General features: G+C 35.3%; 1 protein-coding gene and 1 pseudogene across 1 annotated transcript; one reads left to right on the top strand and one right to left on the bottom strand.

Moving 5' to 3' along the window:
* Nucleotides 1-1,939: 1,939 nt before the first annotated feature.
* Nucleotides 1,940-6,687, top strand: clic5a (chloride intracellular channel 5a). Its single transcript, XM_019121019.2, has 6 exons — nucleotides 1,940-2,252; nucleotides 4,285-4,394; nucleotides 4,644-4,769; nucleotides 4,848-4,954; nucleotides 5,177-5,358; nucleotides 6,077-6,687. Exons 1-6 carry the CDS (start codon nucleotides 2,202-2,204, stop codon nucleotides 6,239-6,241), a joined length of 741 nt encoding a protein of 246 aa, XP_018976564.1. The 5' UTR covers nucleotides 1,940-2,201; the 3' UTR covers nucleotides 6,242-6,687.
* Nucleotides 6,688-18,986: 12,299 nt separating this feature from the next.
* On the bottom strand, nucleotides 18,987-20,242 carry LOC122148126 (annotated as a pseudogene).
* Between the last annotated feature and the right edge of the window lie 844 nt (nucleotides 20,243-21,086).

Genomic DNA, 21,086 nt, shown 5'->3' with positions numbered 1-21,086 from the left:
ATATTTCTCAGAGATTGTTGTATGTGTGAATGCACTGTAAAGCTTTTGTAATCTGTAGCTTCAGATTTGGGGGAAAGGAAAATGTTACTGATTTTGACGAGGAATTTTTATTCATGCTTTAAAATGTTTGTATAACAGGGATTTTATTTTTTTATTTAATAGCAGTTGTTCTTTTTTAAAATGATATTGCTAATTTTATTAGGAAATAAGTGTTTTTGACTTGTAATGCTGTGGTTTTTTTTTTTTGACTGTTTATGAGAAATGACATTTGAAAAGCTGTGTAAAATGTTTTCTTTTTTGACTTTTTAGCCATTACTTGTCATTCTATAAGTATTTCTTGCAGTGTTGTCTGAACGTTTAGCAGTGGTCAATATTATTTCGCATCAATCTTTAGTTACTGAAGCACAGGAAATCACCCTGTCTTGTGCAGTATTTGGCTATTAAATGTTCGTGCTCGTATGTTCACAGCTTTTTGAATCTTCATGAAACTATGCAAAGCAATAACTCTATGGAACCTTTTGTCACTCTGAAATAAAATATCTTTTTCAGATATTTACAGTTTATGTGTGTTTTTTGTGTGTCTTTTGGCCACTAGAGGTCTCACTTTGTTATAAAAAACAAGCAGAACAACAACATCATACTAATATATATCATGACACTGTTGTGAGGACACTCAGTTGTGACTTTTATTAAGTCATCTCTCATTCTATAGAACAAGTGAGAAATATGATATGTAAAGGTTCTTTTTTTATGTATATAATTGATTTTAATTTAGGAGAAATTGACTCTTGGCTGATAGTGTATGTTCATATCTGCTCACTCAGGCTGCATTAATTTTACTTAATTAAAAAAAAAGACGTGATATTGTCAGATATGATTACAATTCAAAATGTCTGTTTTCTATTTGGATATATTTTAAAATGTAATTTATTGCTGTGGTCAAAGTTGAATTTTCAGCATCATTACTCCAGTCTTCAGTGACTGTCACATGCTCCTTCAAAAATCATTCAAATTTGCTTATTATCAATTCTTAAATATTATAATTTCTTATCATTATCAATGTTGAAAACAGTTGTGGCACATAATATTTTTGATAAAACCATTATTCATTTTTTTTTTTTTCTGTTAGGGTTTTTTAATGAGTATAAAGTCAAACATTCATTTAAAATAGAATTTCCAAAAAGATTTTATTGTCAATTTAATTCAGTTTAAATTTAAGTTTGCTAAATAAAAGCATTAATTTCGTTTAAAAATACATATAATGGACTTATATGGTCGTGTTTATTTGAAATAATTAAAAAAAAAATATTTACGGTCACTTTTGATTGAGATAATGCATCCTTGCTAAATAAAAGTGTTAATTTCCTTTAAAATAAAAAAATAAATAAATACATTTAATGACCCTAAACTTTTGAATGTTTGTGTATAAATAAATCTTATTACATCTTTTCAGTGTGCTTAATCTAATGTGACGTACCACAAATACTTACCTGCTTAGCTGTTGTTCAATACAGAGCAACGGTTTAGTGTGTGACTGTTACTGTACAGTCCTGAGGTCAGTAATCATGTGTAAGTGAGTGTTCAGGGAGTCTACAGCTCTATATTTAGAGAGAACTTACCGGAATAGTTTACCCATAACCCTCCCAAACTGAACCACCAGCTGATTATGAACTGGGGCCTGAGAGACAGTGACCCCATTAAATGTGTTACTTACTGTACGCCACATCTGTGTGCTTCTGATCTGATTCGAAGGTAATGAGAAAAAATGGTGAGGTTAGTAAGGAAAATAATATTTTTGTATAACTACTAAACCCAGTTTGGATTTTCGCACCAGTGCTGTGAGAGGTCAGTGATTCGTGACTCAGGTTTTGACAGGAAGGAGTGAAATATGATTCATCACGTTTCTATAAAGGACCCGAGCGACACTGAGCTGGTGTAGTTGACACTGAACTCCTCCCTTTTGCTCCTGCGCTACGCGGAGGCTATTTTTGGCCCTCCTGTGACAGTCAGAGCGGCTCTCACTGACAGCTGACCACAGGGGCCAAATCAAAACAAGCACCGCACCTCCACCGACCTGTTACAGCGCAGAGACCCTCACAACACCCCGCCGGCCGGACACATAAAAGACTCCAACATCCAAGGAAAAGGTTACAAATTCATAATTCTCCATCAGCTTCTGAATTTGAGTGAGTTTAAGCGATATGACCTCAAATGAGGAGGACAAAGACCCTGATATCGAGCTTTTCGTGAAGGTAAGCATGACGATAAGCTTTAATGGCCTGCGGGTCTAAACTCAATGGCTGTGTTTGCATGTTGCACATTTAATCAACAGTCAGGGATCAGTGTTGGTATTACTTTGAAAAGCTTTCTGACAGTTCTAGCAGTTTGGTTTGAGGTTAAGATGGGCCCGGGACACTTTTAAAGCAGAAACTTTGGGTTGCTCTTGAATTATTTCTTCCTTTCGATCAACACCTCATGCTCTAATTCCTCTGTGTTCAAGTGTCTAATTTCTTCTGCTGCTTTCTGTGGTTCATTTGCATTGGGGTTTTTAGATGTGGTGATGTTTAGATAACGTTAACAGCTGAAACTGGTGAAAGAATGAGGGTGAAATGTTGATAAAGACAATATAAAACCTTTATAAATCAAAGAACTGTCATAATCACAGAAGGACAGACACTGTATTTCTTGCACATACAGTAGCATCATTAAGTTATTAATAGAGCTAATAGTGACAGTAAATTAGTGACAGGGGTTGAAAAATAGTGTTCTTCTTGTTCACTATTATATGACCTCATCTGATTTGCTTAAAATTAGATTTAGTGATTTGACAGCCCATAACTTTTAGTATTAAATTTTGCATGCTGTGTATGATTCATTTACTCAAACTTGTATGAGTTTCTTTCTTCTGTTGAACACAAAAGAAGATATTTTGAAGAATGTTACCGTCAACTGTTTACTTAACAACATTCTTCAAAATATCTTCTTTTGTCCTCTACAGAAGAGGACAAAAAAAATTATGTTTCAAAGTAAATGCCATAGAAGAGCTAGTTTGGGTTCCTCAGTAAACTTTTCAGTAAACCATTTTTCTAAGTGTAAAGAATATTTTAACCATCTTTTTACACTATAAGGAACTTTTAGTGCAGTGGAAAGGTTCTATGCATGTTAAAGGTTCTTTGTGGAACCACAGATTTCGACAAAGAACCTTTATTTTCAGTTCTGCATGGACAAAACTCAGAAATCCAGTGCACAGAGAGTCATAAATCACATGCTGTGAACATCTGTTTAACCTAAATAACTAATTTAAATAATAAAATCATATTTAGTCCTTGCTCTGAAAATACTTTATCCCATGGGAATGTGGATTTAGTATGTCAAACGTCTTAAGGTGTAACATAAGCAATAATTCAGACATTCGGTCTGAGCCAATCAAGCATTAACCCTTTGAAAACCAACCTCTATGCATTTTATCCCAACATAGTTAAGTGCTAAACACATTAATGTTCGGTGGCGAGGATGATGACTAACTCATAGTTGTGTTGACCGGTACAGTATGACCCCAAACCCCTTTGCTGTGGGCTAATGGGGCAGGTAATGGAATTTCCATGCATAATTCAGCTCAAGCGCGAATCTGATATCTGGCTCAGGTTTCTGGCCCAGTCAAGGATGCTATTGGATAGCTTGATTGCTTAATTTCAGATATGGAAATTTGGCACTAAATCCCTATTGGTTCTTTGTTTTGTGTACTATTGTATTAAAGAGATTGCAAATCATGCACTGAATGGTGAATGTCTTTCAGGGGTATAATAATCTCACATTTGGCCTAATGATACATTTTTAATTTATCTTGCAAAACATCTTGCCTGCACTAAATTAAACATTTTCTTATACATTTTTTATGTATAAAAATGAATAAATTTTTATACATAAAAATGCAAAAATGAAATAAAATGTGTATTATATACACTTTAGGTCATAATTCATTGCATGAATTTTTACATTGCTGATACAGTTAATTCATTTTCGCATTTTCAAGATGTTGTCTGGTGTCTGGTGATATCATAGTAATGTTCCTGTGGCTCAGTGGTAGAGCATTGTGTTAGCAACACAAAAGCTTGTGGGTTCAATCCCCAATGAACACACATTCTGATAAAAAAAAATGTATAACCTGAATGCACTGTAAGTGGCTTTGGATAAAAGCTTCTGCTAAATGCATAAATGTAAATGTACTTCTATGATGTGATGCATTGAGTCTGGTATACTGATTTATCAGTTTGTGTTCCTCAGGCTGGCAGTGATGGAGAAAGTATCGGAAACTGTCCTTTTTCTCAAAGGCTTTTTATGATCTTGTGGCTGAAGGGAGTCGTGTTCAACGTCACCACTGTCGACCTGAAAAGGTAATGAAATTGTATTTAAAAATCTGCTTTGGGCAAGAGAGTTGCTGTTAGAAAATGTTGTGGCTTTTAGTTAATGTCTGTTAGCTTTAGATAGATATGTCCCACCCAAAAGTCCTGTTTCAATGAGAAATACATAAACACAGCAAAGAAATCTGTGTTTATCAAGCATTTTCATTGCCTGTGTTTATGTAATGATCAAAATCAGATGTGAACGTGCATTAAAAATCGAAATCTTTCCATATTTCTTTAGAAACCAGCTGATCTTCATAATCTGGCTCCTGGTACTCCTCCACCATTCCTTACCTTCAATGGCGAAGTGCGAACAGACGTTAACAAAATCGAGGAATTCTTGGAAGAGATGCTAGCGCCTCCAAAGTAGGTTGACAGGATGTTCACAGATGGATAAATTGTTTATGTAATGTAAACAGCATTATTTTTCATTTACGTCCAAAGGTATCCAAAACTGGCTGCGAAGAACAAGGAGTCCAACACGGCGGGAAATGACATCTTTGCAAAGTTCTCAGCCTACATCAAGAACACAAATCCAGGAGCCAACGCAAGTGAGTTTAGTGTCTGCTTCATGACTTATTAGACAGGTTCAAGGAATATCTACAGCTCTTTATGGATGCTCCGCTGTCAACGGCGAAATATGGAGCCACATGTTATCCAGAGCTCATCACATTCCGCTAAGCCTTTACAGGGATTGTCTTGAATTAAAGCCACTGTATTTCTTCAAATAAAAACATTCAGCACAAGCACATATCAAACTTTTGGCTGTGCAGGTCTGGAGAAGGGGCTACTGAAAGCTCTGAAGAAACTGGACAACTTCCTGAACTCCCCTCTGCCGGACGAGATTGATGCCGATAGTACGGGGGAGGAGAAATGCTCCGACCGCAAGTACTTGGACGGCAATGAATTAACGCTCGCAGACTGCAACCTCCTCCCTAAACTGCACGTAGTGAAGGTGACGTACCGCTGGGAGATCTGCTGTAATTGATCATTTAGTGCAAAATAAAACAGTGTTAATTGCTGAAAAGTTCCAAAAATATTGCTTTTTCATTGCTGAAATGTTCCTTTTTATTGCAGTGAATGTTTCTCAGGGTGGGTTTACTTTATAAAATCAGTTTCTGCACAGATACACACTTTAAAGTCTTTTGAACATTCCCACCATTTTTGAGCAGGAAAAAAACAGCAGGTCATGTTGTCACACCTAACATATGGGGTTAGTTGCCACAATGGGATCCTGCAGTTTATTGACATCGATTTGAGAATAATACCTTTTCCGAAATATGAAATACTACCTAAAGTAAAAGAAAAAGTCATTTACCACATCATATCTTCATTTAAAATGTATTAAAGCCTAATTAATGGATAAATTAAAACGGTAAAACAATTCAGGAAACAGTAAAAAATTTAAAAGTAACATGCAAATATCTTACAAATTGCAGTATCTGTTATGAAACGATCTTTATTGTATAAAGCACTACAAAAATGAAGGTCACAATGGCTTTTACATTGTTGCTGTTTCATGAATAGCAATTTGCAATTGATGCATTGCAACATATAAAATACATGTGACAACTTGCCCCAACTTGACATTTATTAAAATCCTTATAGGATGATTTGTTTGGATCTTAAACTAGCAGTGTCTCATTTGATTATTTTTTTCTTCCCACATTCAGGTGGTTTCTAAGAAATACCGTAACTTCGAGATCCCATCAGAGTTCAGTGGAGTTTGGAGGTACCTGCAGAACGCTTACGCCCGGGATGAATTCACCAACACCTGTGCGGCAGACAGAGAGATTGAACTGGCCTATCAGGACGTGGCCAAGCGGCTGGGCAAATGAACTCGCTCTAATCAGTGACTTTAATAATCATATGCAAAACTGCTAAAGTGGTGACCTTTCTCTTTGTGAAAGAATGTCTCCTTCTGAATTTTTCCTTCAGCAGTTATTGAGCAGAATTTGCCTTCAGGACATTGACTTGGTCCTGTAATTCTCCTGTCACGCTTGTGTGTACTTCCCATAGGCTACTATTGCCATTATGTTTACTGTCTGTAAGTGACATAAACTCCTCTATTAGTGTCGCTATCTGTGACGGTCTGTGCCACTGTTTCTCTATCAATTTTCAGGGTTGGATGATGATTCTCTTCATGTAAAGTCCAACTCATGTTGCATAAACCTTTCAAATTTTGCATTGTATAAATTATTTTTGCTAGCTTGTGAAACAGTGATATAATTTTGTGTTTTATTTAAGAGTATGGTATTTAACCTTAGTATTATGGTTAATGTGTGTAAATCTCCACAGGAGAGAGAGAGAGAGAGAGAGAGAGAGAAAAAAAAAAAAAAAGGAGAGCATGAAAGAATGTAATTTCTTTAGAATTGGCTTGAGAAGAATTCTATTTAGGCACACAGCCCCACCTAGTGGAGAAAATAATAAAGCTGAGCTATTTAAATTAGCCTCGTTCTGCAGCTGATATACATTGTGGATCAAAACCTTTCATCAAAGTTGTCCTAAAACCTAAAACCAAAATGCGTTTGATGAACTTTGATGAACTTTTTTGACTTCAAACGTTGACTACTGTTTACTGACACAAAAATATATACATAATATTTAGATATAATTATTGTTTCTAAGCCATCACACAAAATAGGCACATGTTTAGGTCTCAGGTATCTCAAGCCCTGTCTGGAATGTTAATATATTTGAACTGAACAACAATATTAATTGTCTATTATTAATAAAATATATTTTTTCATAAAGCTTGTGATGTTTCTTTTGTCTTCAATCACGTGTCATACTGCGAGACAAATTTCAAGCTGAAAAAACTCATCTCGATTACCACAGACATTCGACTCATCCCTCAGCAAAGCTCTGATGTATGGTGTATGGAGTATGGTGTCCCATACTCAGAATTTGTGCTCTGCATTTAACCCGTCCAAGTGAACACACACACCGTGAACACACAACTGCCAGGAGGCCAGGACTGCCCCAGAGGCTGGCCCGTATGGGATGGTTATTACCGAACATCTGCTGAGTTGCAGCACCACCAACAACTGGATACAATATGAGACACTTAAGATAATATTTCACAAAAAAAAAACAAATGGTCACCATCTATCAAACTGTCAAATTTGTGTGAAAAAAAGCTGTCGTTCCCTCTGATTTCCAGCACATGTGATGTCTGTATGTCAAGTTTAGCTGGCAGCTGAATAATATTGCTTCAGTATCACACGAGCATGGAGATCAGGCCGAAACAGGAGAGGTTTTCCTCCAGTAGCTCAGGGCTGCTCGGCCTCATGGGTTTTAATTACCCTACTTCCTGCTGAGGAAGCCCTTTCATCATCTCTGAGCCGGCCAACACATTTCTTTCACTCTAAACTCAAACCATCTGCATTTATATCTGCAATCTTTATTTGGGCAGTGGGGCAAAGGGCCGGTCAAACAAGCACTTGGCTCGCTCCTTGATTGTTTCAGAAAGTCTTGCACCCATCCTAAAGAAATACAACTCACCAAAAACAAATCACACCCCACACATCAACTCACCAAACACACAGTCATCCGTCTTCAGATGGAAATCCTTCTCCAGCACGCTCTTCTTTTTTCTCCAAACAGTGAGGAATCTCCATGCAGGCATAATTTACTGAAAAATCTGTGTTGTTTTCCCATTGTGCATTGATGGAGTGATCAGAATATGGATTTATTTTCACTTATTCACTTCATGTAACCCAGTTGATCGGATTTCATTCAACGAGGTATCCTTATTCCATCTACACTTGGCTATATACAGATATAAAAAATTACTTCTGTGATGATGCTAATCATTGTGCATGATCAAGACCTGACTGATCAAAGTGTTGCACTGTTTTGAAAAAAAAAAAAAATGTAGCTGTTATGTATGAATGTTGGAGTTTTGCAGTTGCTTCATCTATATATCTAATTCATAATTGCTCGCTTATGTAGATTACAGGGCTTCCAAATGTCTGCATTTTAATGTATTTCCATTTGGGAGGAGTACATTTTACATATGTGGCCTAAACAACCATATGCACTAACAGTAAGCTTGACTGAGTTGCATCTTGTATTGCACCTTGGAGGGCATTTACACTTGGTCCAGGTCTAGATAGATGCCTGATTTGTAAAAACGCATGAAATAGCTCCATTGAGACTCTAAGGTGTTTTTTTTTTTTTTTTTTTTTGCCTTGGGCCAGTAAGCAACCGCATTGCAAAGTGCTGAAAACCACTCAGAACATCATTGCTACTGCATTGCAAAGCCCTGGCAGATGCTTTGGCATCATAGAGGTAAGTTTTGCACTCATAATTTCTTCAGGAAATGTAAAAATACATTTTAAAAATGATTTTACATTATTTACAATAACTAGAGTGTCTTTTATTTTGACAGAAACTGGTAACACTGTTTGGATGGAAGAAAGCAATAATGATACCATCACAGTACTGGAAAAAACCACATTATATATCTTGAAACTGGCAATTACGTGTGAGAAAATGAGTCTTTTCCTGAATGCTTCTACCTTTCTTGAAGGGTGTCAAAGCAGTGGTAGCCTCTGACTTCACCTGATTTAACTTATGCTGAAGTAGCAATTGCATTTTCATAGCTCAAAACCCAAAGGTAATCTAAAGCAGAGCCCACTCCGCGGACACTGCCAAAGCACCACGCAAAAGGCATGCGATTCCTCCACAACTCGGCTCGGATCACCAACATCAGAGGATTTCAAGGCAGTAAAGTCAAGGCAACCTGTAGTTCACTCCGACCGTTTTATCAAAACAAGCATTTGCTGGAGTCTTATAATTATAGGTTAACGCAAAGAGTTGGATTCAAGCATTGCTGCGCAGTAATATCCTTTGAGATCTTGCTGGATTTGTGTCTGTGGATCGGTTGTGCATCAGTGACATCGCCTGGGCTCTAAATGATACCAAATGTTGAAGTTCGCCCCTGTTTCAAACGCCAGGGTAATTGTGGGTATGCATCAGTCAGATCTTGATTTAGACTTCAGTGCTGTCTGTCTGCACCTCATGAAGAGATCCAAGAGGTTTCACATTTTATGCTGGAAAATTAAAAGTCTTCATGCTGAGAGTGTACGAAATGGCATTTGGTATTGTTTCCTTTGGTAGGAATGTTTTATTTTCCACATCCAAAATCCCTCCTTTTATTTCGGGATACACTCTTTTATTATCTACTTAAAATTTCCATCTCGCTGTACATGTATGTTATGGCTTTCATGTGTTCCCCATCTGTCCATCTTAGCGTTCTGCATCACAATATCAAATAATGTGTTTTTCCTTTTGTTTCAGGGAAAAGCCTAAAGGAATAGTTCACTCTAAAATTCAGATTTACTCATCAACATTTACTCACCCTCGTGTCGAGCCAAACATATGACTTTCTAGGAACTCAAAAGGAGATTATTTTGAGAAGAAAAGAGCCTCTATTGTCTGTATCAGGGTTATTATAGTTTAAAAAAAAAAAAAAACTAAAAGCATAAAAAAAAATTGTTATTTGAATCAAAATGTTAACTGAAATAATATAGTATGTTAATAATAATATGTAAACTGACATTCCTTTGCCATGGCGACATTTCTAATTTTCATCTAATGTATCTTGATGTACTAAAATAAAGTAAAATTGAAATAAACAAAATAATGAAAAACTATATTTAAAAAAATAAAAAACTTAAAAAAATGACAAAAATGTAACAAAATGACAACGAAATTTAAGTAGAATTAAATGAAAGTGGAGAAAAGTGGAAATATATATATAAATCTAATTTTAAATAATAAAAACTCACAATGACACAAAGATAACACTTGTTATAGTGTTATTTTTGTTTAACACTAAAACTAAAAGCATATAGTGAACAGGGGCTATCAAACTTCAAAAAGGCAAAAAAAAAAAAAAAGCTAACAGTTGTTTATACCATTTGTGTGCTATATTTCAAATGAATGAATGGAATATGAAATATTATACATTAAAAAAAGTACAAAAACATGAGGTAAAAAACCATGTAGAATCACAAACTAAATTAACTATAAAAACATGATGCTTTTCATGTCCTTTTTGGAGCTTGATAAACTCCAGTCACCATATGCTTTCATTTTTTATGGAAAAGCAGTAAAAAAAAAAAAAAAAAAAAAAAAAAAAAAAAAAAAAAAAAAAAAAAAAAAAAAAATCATGGGTTTGGATCAACATGTGAGTGATTATGTGATGACTATTATTTTATGGTTGAACTATGTATCTGATTTTATATGTAAAACCAAATGTTTTATCAAAAAGCTTGTGATGTCATCTTAACACCTCGACATGGTCAAATCTCCAAAGATCTGTGAAAACAAATCTTCAGTCAATATAAGCAGCTGCTACCTACTGTCACCGTATCACTCTCAGAGCGTGGAATGAATCTTCTGCGGTCGTTATATGAGCCGTCCTGCTCTGTGTGCAGGGTTCCAGCGGTGTCAGGCCCCGCTGCATGCTGGGAAGATAGAGAGGGTGAGAGTGATTGGGTGGAACAGTGTCACTCTCACACACGTGTGTTTGTTTAGGCTTCCAGCGAGGTGTCAGAACTGCCCTCACTGCTGTTTCACACGTCCTTCTTCTGAAACTAGAGCGCATGTCATACAGGGCTGCAAAATAATGATGAAAGCGTCGATGCATGTCCTTACGTTTAGTGTGGTCATGATATCAAACATTAGTCAATACCAGTGGCAGTGTATATATATACACACACACAAACAAACACACAAACAAACACACACACAGACACACAAACAAACAAACACACACATCAAATTCTGATAGGAAATGTAATTTTGTCATAAACCTGTTGCTTTATAAATTGGCTAGATTTGTTTTTGGCAGAATTAAGCAAAGTTCATATTGAGATCTTTGTCTTTTGCTGACTTCTTCAGAGGAATAGTTAAGATATTGGATCTAATGTGTGTCTTCACCCCCCCCAGTTGGCTGTTTAGATGCTCTACACTCAACAAACTACACGTGACATGAAAAATTGACTCTATTCTCCAAATCACTGACTTAGAAAGCAACGTAGTGATTGTGATTAGAGACGTTCATAATCAGACTCAGTTTAAGATTTCTGCTTGTGCATCAGAAAATCGCTTTTTCATGGTTTCTAAAGGCTGCTGCTCACCGTCTCTGACTCTTAATAGTATTAATGGAGACTGAATGACTGATCTTTGGCTCCCTGCTCTCATATCTCCGTGACCAACAAAAAGATACTTTTTTCTTATCCTTAGCTATAGAAAGAATACCAAGTTTACCACGGTGTAACCATTGTTTCCATCAACATATAGTGTGGGGTGACCAACAAAAAGACACTTTTTTTTCTTGCAAATGTATATCAACATCCAGTTTTATCAAGCTTCTATAGGCCTATTGTGTTCAAGCATGTTTTAGGTAATTTTTTTTAGTAGCTCATAATTATAATGCTGCAACATGCTGTGAAACTGATTCTAAGAGGAGGTTTCATTTGTATTCATTAATGTTTATTTTGTGTTTTTGTTGCAGCACCAGCTTGGGTTTAATGACGTAGTTGCAAAGTTTGCCCACAGGAGGGCAGTGTTTCTTACAATTTGCCCAGGGTTCGGCACAAACCTGACCTTGAAGCAGGACAGGGAATGAGGTGATGATGCATTTGAGGTCTTACATTCATTCACACACGCCTTTCCAAATTTCAAAAAAAAAAAAAAAAATCCTACAAACCTGATCCAACAAACTTTCCACACCTACAAAACACACTGCTCCACACACACACACATACTTCTTTCTTCTGCTCTCAAAAATATTTGTGCTGCATTTATTTGATGAAAAAAGTACAGTAAAATCAGTCATATTGTGAAAATATATTACTGTTTAAAATAACTGTTTTCTGTTATTGTAAAATAAAATTTATTTTCTTTTCATGAATTTTCAGCATCATTACTCCAGTCTTCAGTGTCACATGATCCTTCTTAATCATTTTAATATGCTGATTTGATCCTTAACAAAATGTTTGGGCAAAGTAAGATTTTAAAAAAAAGGATGAAGTTTGGGCAAATAAATTAATACAAAAAATTAGATGCATTAAGTTGATCAAAAGTGACAGTAAAAACATTAATTCTGTTCTTTTGAATCCTGAAAAAAAATTATAATTTCCACAAAAATATTTAGCTGTTAAAAAAAATTAGCATGGTTGTTACACTTCATAAATATATTAAGTTAGAAAAAAAATACTTTTAAATCATCACAATATTATTATTATTAAACAATATTACTATTAATATTAAATGGTGATAGTAATATATTAATATTAAACAATATTACTGTTTTACTGTAAATTCAATCAAACAAATGCAGCCTTGGTGAGCAGAAGAGCATTAGAAAATCTTAATTATTCCAAACCTTTGACTGCATGAAAGTGTATGTGTGCTATATACTCCTGACACTCCATCATGTATTACTCAATTTTTTCTCTGATAAAATCATTTTGGGTTAGAGTTATGTGGTTAATTGTTAAACAAGGACAAACAACGCTGATCCAGGAGCATGTCCTTCTTGACAACTTTAGTCACTTTTTTTTGAGCAGAGGATGATTTGTGAGCTTACAGGTGCGATCAGCTTTAGATAACACCTCTATGCATTACTTCCACACCCCTCTTGAAAAGTGTCCCATTTACTGCCGGAGTGCTGGAGGTGTTTAAGGATTGCGTCCCGCCGCCTCCATACTCCCGTGAGCTTCACACATCATTTGTTTCCGGAAACCTCCCAGCAGCAGCAAATACTTCACGAGCGCTGCCAGCATAAATCATCAGGACCGACAAGCCCGTCTGCAACCTTCAGACAGCTGTGGGACACTAAGGGTCTCTATTTTCAGATGTCCCGCAGGTTTCACCCTGTTAAAGGGGTTGGGGACAGCACTATGCAGATTTGATTGCTTGTGAAGTGATTTGGAGCAATCAGGGGCTTAACTGTGTGAGAAATGACTGACCCTCACAACACGCTGTGAAACCAGAAGCCTCCTATTTCACCCGGAGACAACGATAGGAAGTGATGCGTAAATCAGTGTCCCTCAAAGAAACACACTGAGGTGTTCAGAGAAAAGACTTCTGTTCAGCTCTTGCACTCACAAAATTAATAAAAAAAAAAAAAAAAAAATAAAAATTAATCAAATTAAATAAAAAAAATAAAAACATTAAAACCAACTAAAAAATAAATTATCCAAATTAAAAATAAAAATTAATTTTAACAGGTTTGTTATAGTCTTCAATGAACAAAGTTAAAAGTTTACGCCTACCTAAATTGAAATGCAGATTCATTCATTCTTTCATTCATATTTTTTTTTTTTTGCCAAAGACTTTGATTTATTTTAAGATTTATAGTAAATAGTAGTATTTATAAGATTTTTAGTAAACAAAAAGTAACAATAATCAAGAAAATAACTATTTTATTTTTTTGTTATTACATTTTATTCTATTTTAAATTAAGTAAATATAAAAAAGTAAGTAGATAGTTATTGAGTTTTTTTCATTCATGCAATGAATTATGACATAAAATAAATATCAAATACAGTGGGTATAGAAAAGAATCAACCCTTTAAAATAACCACATTTTGTCACTTTGCAGCCTGAAATGAAGACAGACACAGTTTTTGTTTTATCCAGCTATATTTACTCATTCCAACTTATAACATCCAAGTAAAAGATAAAACACCAACATGTCAGAAAAAACAAGCACGGCAACAAGAAATCATAAGATCTATTTATCAGTAATCGCTCTGAGTTTTGTCGTAAAAAGGCCAGAGATGATGTTCCTAATTCTTAGATCGTCTCAGTGTTTCTGTTTGATACGGAAAGACCATCATTAGTTCCTTCTCTCTCATCGTACTTGTTTATTTTCACTTAAAACCGTCCGGCAACGTGCCGACCAACGAATGAAAACAGAATCTGAGAACTTTTATCAATTAGTCTTGATAAAGAGGACAATTTTCAAAAGGAAACACACATGTTTTGTCTTAAAACAATGTAATAGTGTTGAACTCGCTCTAAGTAGCGCTAAATAAGCCCATTGAGTCGTTTCCTGGCTGAGGTGAGCCAAACCAAACATTGATCCAAGCTGAACTTATGGATGTTTGCGTTCATTGATAGGACCGTTTAAAAGACCCTCAGTGCAGGTTTAGACACAAACAGTTGGCAATGTGTTTGAACAGCTCACAGCATTAACCGATCCGTTTCATCTGACACATTAACAGCGATTAATCATCACATGCTGCATAATGGAGCATTTGTCAGTCTTGAAGTGTATGTTATGAAAGTCTTCGGTGGAAATTCAGAATATAGTCGGGAAAAGTGACAGGAAATCATATAAAACCTCATGGAGATTTGAGCCTACATATTCTGGCAAGATATGCACAGATAAGGCCCGTTCAATAAACTGACTCGAGGAAGTTTAAACATCGCTATGCTCTTCAAGTTAAAGAACTGTTGCACATTGTAAACCACACTGAAAAGCTCTCTATCTCAGATTTTCATCAGAGCTGCTCAGAAAGCCCTATTTATTTTCAGCGTGTATGACGGGGAAGTGTAATGTAAAATGCAGAACAGCTATATCTTTCATTCTTTTGAAAGATTAAGAAGTGCAAACTCATAAAAGGCAGACAGACAGCAGCAGCACAGCTTTAGTTCTGTTCATTATAATTCAGTTTAGTTCAGTTTAGATCAATTTAGTTTAACAGAGCTGCTGGCAAATGTCATTTTGAAATGTAGCAGATGTTTCATGTTTTCATTTCCAGTCAGTTCAGCTATGTGAAGTTCAATTTTGTTCTGTTCAGTTAAATTCACTTCAGTTCACTTTAGTTCGGCTTAGTTGCGTTTAATTTTACTGTCAATTCAGTTCAATAAAATACTGTGTGCATGGTCCAGTTCAGTTAAATTCAGCTCAGTTTACTTCAGTTCGGCTCAGTTCAGTTCAGTTCAATTTAGTGCCAATTCAGTTCATTAAAATACTGATGACATTGTTCAGTTCAGTTTGATCCAAGCTGAACTTATGGATGTTTGTGTTTATTGATAGGGCCGTTTAAAGACCCTCAGTGCAGGTTTAGTAACAGCTCACAGCATTAACCCATCCGTTTCATCCGACGGTTCATTTAACTATTACACTCTCCGAAATAAAGGTACAAAAGCTGTCACTGTGGTGGTACCTTTTCAAAAGGTACTCTTTTGTTCCTATTAGGTTCTAGGTACAAACATGTACCTTGCTCGAAGGGGGTCTCGTGGTTCAGTTCAGTTTAGTGTCAATTCAGTTCAGAAAATCAGCATTCCTCAGAGATGGATGGATAGATAGATATTTTTTGTGCTATGGATTTATTCATATAGTCCAAATTGATTTATTTATTTATATGTTAATAGCTATGTTCAGGTAAATTCAGTTTGGTTCACTTCATTTTAATTCAGCTAATTTCAATTAGACTAGAGTTCAGTGAAACAGCAGTGAAAGTAGAAAAGGGAAAGTAAATTTACAGTTATAACTTTTGTACACTTGTATAATATATGGCTTATATCATTAACACTTTTATGCATAATGTTTCTAGAATAGGACAAATTCATGTTTTTATAAAACTTTTTTACACAGTTCTGATTGTTTTTAAGAAAATAATCAAAACTAATTTGTTCTATTCCTTCTAAATTCATGCATTAAGTTTCTCTAGCAAACTGCACATTTGTGTTTATCAAACTGCTTATTATGACATATACGCACAACCTCATCATCATATCTTCCTCATTAATGAAATGAAAAACAAACAAACAAAAGGAAAGCGGTGAGTTATAACAAAAAGCCATTTTTATTCTCAAAGACAAATGATACAATCATCAGAAACGCTCAAAAATCTCACAAATTTTTACTGGATTGTTAGTCCCATACAAACAGGTCTAAGTTTCACAAACTTTATGGATGAAACAAGACGAAAGATTGTCGAAACTGAAACATCTGTACAGTATGTGCAAGGAAGTAATGCTCGACACATGAGATTCTCCCATCGTTTACAAACCAAGCATTGTGATGAATCAAAATGATGCATATTTCTATACCAGGGTTTCCAGGGTTTCAAACACAAAACACTTTAGTTAAAAGTACAGAAACAACAATAATGGAGCGCAGCATTTGGTTTTCTTCATGTGTTAATTTGACCTTGCGTACTGGCAATGTAAATGAAATTTGCAAATAGATATTCAAGGAGAAGCCCAAAACTCTCTGTATGTCTGTGATAATGACAGAACGTACTGTATGCAAATGAAATCTCAATGCTTTTTTTTTTTAATGTATAGAATCTCTGCTACTGACCCATAAAACTGACTCTTGCAAGGGTACTACATAAAAAAGGGTCAATGAAAAACACAGTCCAAAGCCCAAAAGCATATAAATATTTGGCCCTGTGACATGTTTGATTAAGACAGACCAATGTTGTTCTCGTGTTATCAGGCATATTGAAGCAATTAAACACGGATTCATACAAAGTTAACAGTGCAGAGGTTCTTTACATTTGCAGTTACCTGCTTGCAGCTTTTAGTAAACATTCTGTAAACATAAACGCTCTCCTCACTACCAGAAGACACCACGGTAAAAGAAAAGGCTAGATCAAATAGTGGGGCAGTTAAGAACAGCAGTGTAAGTGTTGTTTATGTACTCGAAGAAATGGAGTTTAATACTGTACAGAAGAAATTAGAGGGGTAACAAACACTCAGTTTAGTTGTTTCTGCAGATCTGTATGAAACACAATCTGCCATGAACTTTGACCACAAATAAAGATGCAGTTCAGATTGCTAGTTTTTAGGTGAATATCCAAAAAAAGAGCATGTTCAGGTTAAATCTTATCACATGCACATTTTGCATGAAGTTTAGAACCACGTTTAAGACTTTTTGCATTGCAATCATTTTCAGAATTATTAATCACTTTGTAAGGAATAAAAAAAAAATGCTTATTTTTATTTATTAAAAAGTATTTATATGCCATTGGACTGAATTTAATTGATGCTAATTTATTTCATTTAATGCATTAAAATACAAAATTTCTTAATTTTCTTCATGCAAATGTAACTTCTTGAGTAAAATATAACCCGGAATAAATAAAGGTGACTTTGTATCTGGCATTTAGGCTTTTTTGTTTTACATCCCTTTAAAAAAGAAGTGCTTTGTTCTACACAAAAATAGAAATAAAAAGACAAGTGACATTTGTTTTAGAAGGGCGCTGCCAGCAGCCTATTAACTTACATTTGGACAAACATTCTGTCAAGTACCACTTGTTGTTGAATCCAGAAACATATACGTTATTCTTCAAAGACCACACTACAAAGTTTAAAGAAAATTGCATTATTACAAATATAACTGTTTCAAAATATTTGGCAGGAGTTCCCTGCCAGTGATAATTTCATCCCAACTCAATATGGTTTGTTGACCAATAAATAAATTCTAGAAATAGAGATGATGAACTTTTCTGGTAAACATCCACTGTGTAATTTAGGCTCAATTTGATTGTCTGTTCAGTATAATGTTTGCTTGTAAAATGTCTTGCAGCAAAGATTGCCAAATATTCTGTTGTCTAACATGCCAGGAATATCAAAGTACTTGAATATATATTGTACCTCAAGAACATTAGCACACAGCAAAGAGACATTTCTGAGTTTGATTGTTTGCATAGTGTTTAACTAACCTACAAAGTGCAGTTAACCATCCAGTTATCGAACAGAAGGCTGATGATCATAATGATTTTATATCTGCACAAGAGACGGAAACTGGTTGTTTTATTATTGCAAGTGCATGCGTGAGATTTGATTATGTCTGTATCTGGAGATGCAAAGATTTAGGCCACTGCTGCAAGAGTTTGGTCGTTCTTGTAGTCACCGAAAAACATTAAATAAAACATTTATCTAAAATAAATTAACTAGATAAGCATTGGATACCAAAGTCAAACAAGTGGAGAGTGCAGCACGTCACCTCTCGTAACATATCTTTGTACATTTTATTGATTGTTTGTGTTAAAGATGTTACTTACTCAGATTTACTCATTTCTGAATGCTTCAGATTGAGATTTTATTCTGAGAAGAATCCATAATTGTGGATATAGTCTTACAATGAAATATCCTTCCTTCATTGCTTACATATCATTTGAGTTTCTTTTTGGTTGCTTTACAATAACAATAATAATAACAAAACAATTAAATTACAAAATGAGTAAATATTTCATTAAGTTATTAATAGATGTCCCAAAAAATAATATTCAAACATCTTAAATTTTGTCCCTCTAAACACATTGCATAATTTAAAGTGTATATGGCTTCTATTGCTTCTCGAATCAGTACCGTTTGCTACCATTTCATACATAAATTAAAATAATCAGAGGGAATTAGCCAGAAAATAGCTGACTTCCAGCACGCATAAATAAAAAAACAATTGCTTTCAGTGTTAAGAAATGAAAAAATACACAGATATAATAAAAAAATACTCCGCCAAAATAGTGAAAACACACCCATATCAAAAAAAAATTACTAAACAACAACAAAAGGTATAATACATCAAAAAAAAATGAACTTTCTGGCATCATTTACTCTTAAATATAGGTCTGTTTATTATACAAAGCTATTGAATGGCTTAAGAAGACCTAGCGCACAAGTCATATGGACCACTTTTTGGTGCTTTTTGTGGTTTAAGGATCCATCTTAAAGAGGATTTCAGAGCTTGACAGTGACAGTATGCTTTCGTTGTATTCAAATGTGCAGCATCAACATTGTGCTAAACGTCTCCTTATGTGTTCTGCAGAAGAAAGAAAGTCATACGGGTTTGGAACGACATGAACGCGAGTATATTTTAATTTCTGGCTGAACTATTCCTTTGAATTCAATGTTATATCACTGATGAAGTGGAATGTCAGATGAATTAGAGTAAAGGTGCGTTCACATTTACAGTTGCTATGTGAAATTTCGCTGAAATATTGCTAATGTGAAAGCACCTTAATGCCGTAAATCATTCCCTGTAAGGGTCATCTGTTTTATAGAATAAAAAAACGTCAGTGTAGTCATAAAAATACACTGCAACCATTCAATATTGTACCTTAGTACCAAGGAGTACCAATGAGTTTGTGCTTCAAATCCGATGATTCTTTCATGCAACTATCTCTCGCACTCTGTCTTTAAGGCTAACAGTGCTGCGTTGAGGTCTCGTTCGACCAGACCGTCTCAATATGGCCTCCAAACGGACTCGTCCATCCTGCCGCTGGAGTTGAGAACGGTTGGCGAGCTGCTGTGGCTGCCGTCCGCATCGCCTCCGTCCGTCTGATTGGGCAGGTTGGGGTTGATGAGGGTGCTGCCGGTGGATGCGCTAGTGCAAGGCGGCAAGCATCCTGGAGGGGGATCGAATCTCCGCCCGGCACCATTGAGAACTGGTACGACCCCGGATGAGGCTCGTAGTAGGAGGTACGGCGTGCTGTGCTGGTCTGGAGGGCCCCGCTTTGGTTCTGGGTGGATCCGGGGTACGGCGGAGGCAGGTAGGTGTGGTAGTGGGTGGTGCTGGACATGCCCAGAGACATGCCCGAGGTGACCGGCGTAGGGGTGTATGTGAAGGTTGCGGGATAGTGCATTCTGGGACTGGGGAAGCGGGTATCTGTGAGGGAGGACAGACCGGGAAATTGACGTTCAAACTGCCGCGGGTCGGCCGAGAACGGACTGAGATCTGACGTACCTGGTGGAGAGAAAAGAGCAGTGATATTTAAATCAAGAAAAGGTTTTGAGCATGTCTTCTTTCAGTGTGGTCCAAAAATTAGGGTGCACTAGTGAAAATGCCTTTTTTGTGCATATTTTTTAAATTGCTATACACTTTTGTCAGTACAATTTCTGTTATATAATTTATTTACATAACCAGAGCATTTATATGGTATGAAAACAATCAGTAACATTAAGTTAAAAAAGTACAACGATGATTATTAAAATACATTATGTTAATTTTACTCATTTTACTCATTTTGCTCATTTTTTTTACCAGATAAATTCTCTGATTATATAAATCAATGATATAATCTGATATTTAAAGATACGTTTTCCATCAACGTTTCCATTGTATTCATTGTTATAAACAATTGTGCATTTCAACTTTATTTTACTTATCTATCATGTAGAAAAAGTGCAGAATCTAACATATTTTCATTTTAAATTCTAAATTTTCTTATTGTATTTATTTTTGAATCGTAAAAAAATACATAATATATTTATTAATGTATTGTCAAGACTTTTGGGCCCCATTGCATTTAAAATTCAAATGTCATTTCTATTCATATTAGCAGTTCATGAAAATAAATGTATTTCAGTCTCTGTGCATAATTTTATATTTTCATGTGTTTTGTAATTAAATATTTAGTTGCACTAAAATGCTGTTGGGTCACTTTAACTCTTTTTTTTTTTTTAACTTATTTTATTTATTAGCTCGCCTGTGTCTGTGAGACCCTTTTTTTTTTTTTTTTTTTTTTTTTTTTGATTTTGAGGTCATCATTGTTTTTGTATTAGATAAATGCTTTTGATTATGAAAATAAATAATGACTCTTGATTGTAATACTTTACATTATGAGTAGTCTTGAGTTTCAAAGTAGCTTCATCCACACCAAATGAGACTGAAATGAATAAAGGGACATTGTTAAATCAGAC

This window comes from Cyprinus carpio, chromosome A17, assembly GCF_018340385.1.
Source record: "Cyprinus carpio isolate SPL01 chromosome A17, ASM1834038v1, whole genome shotgun sequence".
Taxonomy (NCBI): Eukaryota; Metazoa; Chordata; class Actinopteri; order Cypriniformes; family Cyprinidae; genus Cyprinus; species Cyprinus carpio.
This window is presented reverse-complemented; position numbering and strand designations above follow the sequence as displayed.